This window comes from Equus quagga, chromosome 17 (genome assembly GCF_021613505.1).
Source record: "Equus quagga isolate Etosha38 chromosome 17, UCLA_HA_Equagga_1.0, whole genome shotgun sequence".
Lineage (NCBI taxonomy): Eukaryota > Metazoa > Chordata > Mammalia > Perissodactyla > Equidae > Equus > Equus quagga.
Window position 1 is genome coordinate 6,117,002 of NC_060283.1, and position 5,161 is coordinate 6,122,162.

General features: G+C 64.8%; 1 protein-coding gene across 1 annotated transcript; it reads left to right on the forward strand.

Moving 5' to 3' along the window:
• The first annotated feature begins 1,423 nt into the window (after positions 1-1,423).
• On the forward strand, positions 1,424-4,031 carry CD248 (CD248 molecule). Its single transcript, XM_046643819.1, has one exon. The coding sequence runs from the start codon at positions 1,436-1,438 to the stop codon at positions 3,755-3,757; it is 2,322 nt and encodes a 773-aa protein (XP_046499775.1). The 5' UTR covers positions 1,424-1,435; the 3' UTR covers positions 3,758-4,031.
• Positions 4,032-5,161: the final 1,130 nt, after the last annotated feature.

Genomic DNA, 5,161 nt, shown 5'->3' on the forward strand with positions numbered 1-5,161 from the left:
GCCCTGCTGAGCTGAAAGGCCCCAACACATCGCCCCCATTTTGTAGATAAGGAAAATGGAAACACAGAGACGGTCAGTGACTTTCCCGCAGTCACGCAGCCGATCTGTGGCAGCATGGGAAGCTGGACCAGGGCAGCGCACTGAGAAGCAGGATCTTTCCTCCACATCCCCAGCCCGGACTCAAACTTCTGCTAAGAGTACAGTGGGTGTGCATGGGTTAATCTGACAACCAGCTCCCCAGGGACCATCCTGGATGATGGGCTCAGCACACATGCCTCCAGAGGCTTCCAGGAGGGGCGGGAAGAGGACCCTGGCCAGGCCCACGCAGCCGGCCCTGGGGGCAGGGAGGGCTCCACACATGTGATGCCTGTGTCACACACACGTATGTGTCATTGTGTGCCCCATGCCCATACATGGCCTCTCACCAGGCCCCTCGCAGCCAGCCCTGCCCACCCTGAGTGCTCCCAGCCCCTGCCCCAACCCCTCCCCCACACACCCTGCCCTCCTGCAGCAGGAGCCCAGAGAAGCATTTCCTGTCTGGGGGCCGCCTCCTCCTCCTCTGAGCCCAGGTTCCCAGGGCCCCAGGCTGAGCAGAGGTGAAGGGAGGGCAGCCCCCTGCCTCTCCTTCTCTGCACACACCCACTCCAGCTGGAGCCGGGAGGCTTGGCAGGGGAGGTTGAGGCAGGAGCTTAGTATACAAATAAGGGGTTAAGGATGCCCATGCCTGCATGATCAAGGTGGTTCCCATTCAGGGCCTGCACCAAATGTGAGGGACTTCCTGTGCCAGGGCATGTAGAATGCCACACTTTTGTATATGCACATGTGGGAAGGGGGCTGCAGGCCAGCTGGTACAGCGAGGGGGAGGGCTTAGCGCGTCAGAGCATATGCAGATCTGGGACCAATGGACAGTGTCAAGAGAGTGGTCCTGCGTGGGCAGAGGAGCACACACATGTGCGATGTGAAGGGCATGAGTCAGAGCGTGTTTCCACACGGATGACAAGCAGTTGGGCTGTGAGACTGTTCACGGGTCTGATGAGGTTGGTGTGTCCCAATTTGGGTCTCTGTGAGTCTCTGGGAAGCGACCTCACCCTACCGCCCAGAGCCCCGGACTGTGCTGGGGTTTTGAGGGGGGTCCAGCCTCCTCAGGCAGGCGGTCCCCCTCTTTGACTCCGAGCCCAGCCCGTGAGCTGCGCCTCCTCCCCCCCCCCCCCCCCCCCCCCCCCCAGCGCCCCCCACCCCTGCCCCCCTGCCCGCCTGCTTCCTGCTCCTGCGGCCCCGGGGGAGCGGGAGCAGGGAGCTGGCAGCAGCCCCAGCCCACTCCTTACAAGGCCCGAGCCGCCCGGACCCGCCCCTGGCCCGCCCGCCGGAGGCCCCAGTCCCTCCCCCTGTCAAGAGCGGCCTTGGGCCGGGCCCGGGCCAGTCGGGGGGCGTCGCGATGCTGCTGCGCCTGCTGCTGGCCTGGGCGGCCGCGGTGCCCTCGCTGGGCCAGGCCCCCTGGGCCACCGAGCCCCGCGCTGCCTGCGGCCAGGGCAGCTGCTACGCGCTCTTCCCGCGGCGCCGCACCTTCCTGGAGGCCTGGCGGGCCTGCCGCGAGTTGGGGGGTGACCTGGCCACTCCGCGGACCCCTGAGGAGGCCCAGCGCGTGGACAGCCTGGTGGGTGCCGGCCCGGCCAGCCGGCTGCTGTGGATTGGGCTGCAGCGGCAGGCCCGGCAATGCCAGCCGCAGCGCCCCCTGCGCGGCTTCACGTGGACCACAGGGGACCAGGACACAGCTTTCACCAACTGGGCCCAGCCGGCCACCGGGGCGCCCTGCCCGGCCCAGCGCTGTGCGGCCCTGGAGGCGGGCGGCGAGCATCGCTGGCTCGAGGGCTCGTGCACGCTGGCTGTTGACGGCTACCTGTGCCAGTTCGGCTTCGAGGGCTCCTGCCCAGCGCTGCTGGATGAGGCAGGCCAGGCCGGGCCAGCTGTCTACACCACACCCTTCCACCTGGTCTCCACCGAGTTTGAGTGGCTGCCCTACGGCTCGGTGGCTGCCGTGCCATGCCAGGCTGGCAGAGAAGCCTCTCTGCTCTGCGTGAAGCGGCCCGATGGTGGCGTGGGCTGGTCGCGGGCTGGGCCCTTGTGCCCGGGGACCGGCTGCGGCCCGGACAATGGGGGCTGCGAACACGAGTGCGTGGAGGAGGTGGATGGTCGTGTGTCCTGTCGCTGCTCTGAAGGCTTCCGGCTGGCAGCAGACGGGCATAGCTGTGAGGATCCCTGTGCCCATGCCCCGTGTGAGCAGCAGTGTGAGCCTGGTGGGCCACAGGGCTACAGCTGCCACTGTCGCCTGGGTTTCCGGCCAGCCGAGGATGAGCCGCATCGCTGCGTGGACACAGATGAGTGCCAGATCGCTGGCGTGTGCCAGCAGATGTGCGTCAACTACATTGGTGGCTTCGAGTGCTACTGCAGTGAGGGCCACGAGCTAGAGGCTGATGGCATCAGCTGCAGTCCTGCTGGGGCCATGGGTGCTCGGGCTTCCCAGGACCTTGGGGACAAGTTGCTGGATATGGAGGAGGATGAAGAGGATGAAGATGAGGCCTGGGAGGCCTTCAATGGTGGCTGGACAGAGATGCCTGAGATCCCATGGATGGAGGCCACGCATCTGCCTGACTTTGGCCTGGCCTACAGACCCAGCTTCCCAGAGGATGGAGAGCCGCCGATGCCCTACCTGGACCCCACCTGGCCACCCCCGCTTAGTGCCCCCAGGGTCCCCTACCACTCTTCAGTGCTCTCTGTCACCCGGCCCGTGGTGGTCTCTGCCACGCGCCCCACACTGCCCTCTGCCCACCAACCCCCTATTATCTCTGTCACACGCCCACCCCTGGCCCCTGCCCCTCAGCCCCCCATGATCCCTGCCGTGCACCCAGCTCTGCCCCGTGACCATCAGTTCTCCATGATCTCAGCCAGCTATCCAGACTTGCCCTCTGCCCACAAACCCCCCATCATCTCTGCCACTCACCCAGCACGGCCCCCTGCCCACCAGCTCCCCATTAGCTCAGCCAGATATCCTGAACTCTCCCCTGCCCACCAGCCCCCCAGGCTTCCAGTCACCCAGGTCCCTGATACCCAGACCACTACTCATTTGCCTCGAATCCCAGCTAAGCACACCCCTCTGGTCACCACCTCCAGTGCCCATCAAGCCCCTGTGACCCAAGATGTCCCAGTCCTCAAAGCCCAGGCCACCCACCTTCCCATTACCTCAGCTGTCCAGCCCCCTCTGACCACTACCTCCAGGTCCCGTGTGCCCCCTGCCCATCAAGTCCCTGTGCCTGCTGCCACCCTGCCCCCAGCCCCCCACATTCCCCTGCCCTCTCAGAGCCCCACTAACCAGACCTCCCTCACCAGCCCTACACACCCCCATTCCAAAGCCCCACAAGTCCCAAGGGAAGGTGCCCCTGACCTCAAGCTGGCCCCATGGCTGCCCTCAGTGGCCCCCACAGCAGCCCCCACAGCCCTGGGAGACGGCAGTCTGGCAGGGCACAGCCGGAGGGATGACCGGTGGCTGCTGGTGGCACTCCTAGTGCCAACATGCATCTTCTTGGTGGTCCTACTCGCACTGGGCATCGTGTACTGCACCCGCTGTGGCCCCCACGCGCCCAACAAGCGCGTCACGGACTGCTATCGCTGGGTCACCCACGCTGGGGGCAAGGGCCCAACAGAACCCGCGCCCCACCGGGGCAGCCTCACAGGGGTGCAGACCTGCAGAACCAGCGTGTGATGGGGCACAGCCCCCCTCTGCGGGGTGGAGGTAAGGAGCCTGTGTTGGACACATGCGTCAGGCTGCACCAGGGACCCATGGGGGCTGACCAGCTGGACAGAGGGCTTCCTGCTCCCCCGGGCCCAGCCAGGCTCCTCTCTCAGTCAACCACTAGACTTGACTCTCTGGAACTTTGCTCCCCGCCCCAGCACTCACGAGAGAGGAGATGCTGAGGCCCCCAGGACCTCAGGGGGTGGGTGCTGGGCTCTGCTCCAATAAACAGGGTGCCAACCTCTCCCAAAGCTCCTGACCCTCTTTGGTGCCTGAGGGGAGGGTCTGGGAGGACTCGACAAAAAGGAGACCTTCCTTCGGCTTGTCTGGGCCCCCAAGAAAATAAGGTAAGATCCCCTAAGGAAGGGTATACTTCAGGGATTCTCAGGGAAACAGGAGCCCAGAGAGGGCAGAGCCTTGCCCCAGGTCACACAGCGAGCCCAGGAGTGGGAGGTTTGGCATGGAGAGAATTCCACATTTGTTCCTCTTTTTACCAAAACTCCAAGAAGGTGGGGCTGAATCTGGGGGAGGGTTCTGGAATGAGGGCTTTTGCTGAACAGGAGCCAAATTGGGGTTTAGGGATCAAAGGTAAGCTCTGGGCCTGGCGATTCTGGAGAGTGAAGGGGGTCTGGTGGGTGAGCTCCTCCTAACTTTCTTCTGGTACTTTTCTTCCCATCCCTTCAGGCTGCTCAGAAGTTGGTGGCTGGGGCTCTTAAGGGTGCCACCACCCCTCTGGGTTGTAGGTGCTCTGAAGGCGCTCCTCCTTCCTGCTCTGGGGAGGCGGTGGGTGTCAGAGCCTAGCAGGTTGGGATGGGAGAGCACAGAACCCAGGTCCCTGGGCAGCCTCCTGAGCAAGGCCTTCCAGTCTTGGGCTACACTTTGTCCTTCTCCCTGTGCCTAGTGCGGAGACAGAGAGAACACAGGAGACCCCCAGCTTGACCGAGGGTTCAGGCTGCTCAAGGCTGAAGTATCCCATGAACGGGAGGAGGGGATGGTCAAAAATTACAGCCTGGAGGAACCGGCAACCGCCCTCATCCTGGGCTCACTGCCTTGGGGACGAGGAGGAGAGGCGGGACCCGGGTGGGCGGGGGAGGCGCCAGTTCCCAGTGCCTCTGTAATTTTTCAGTTGCAGCCTTTAAGGGGTCTCTAATTAGGACGGAGTAGAACCATCACGACCACCCGGGCAGGGAAGAGGGGTGGCCCGGAGCCCCCTTCCCTAGCCGGTGCCCTATGCCACCCTCTGGCCCCAGGGACTGGGCCTGGGCTGGGCCCCAGGGGACCAGGAGAGGAGGGGCTGGAGCTGGGGACTAACCTGGGGGCCGCGGAGGGGGCGGAGAGAACGCTATGCACCGCCTCCCCCGCCCCCCCCCCCCC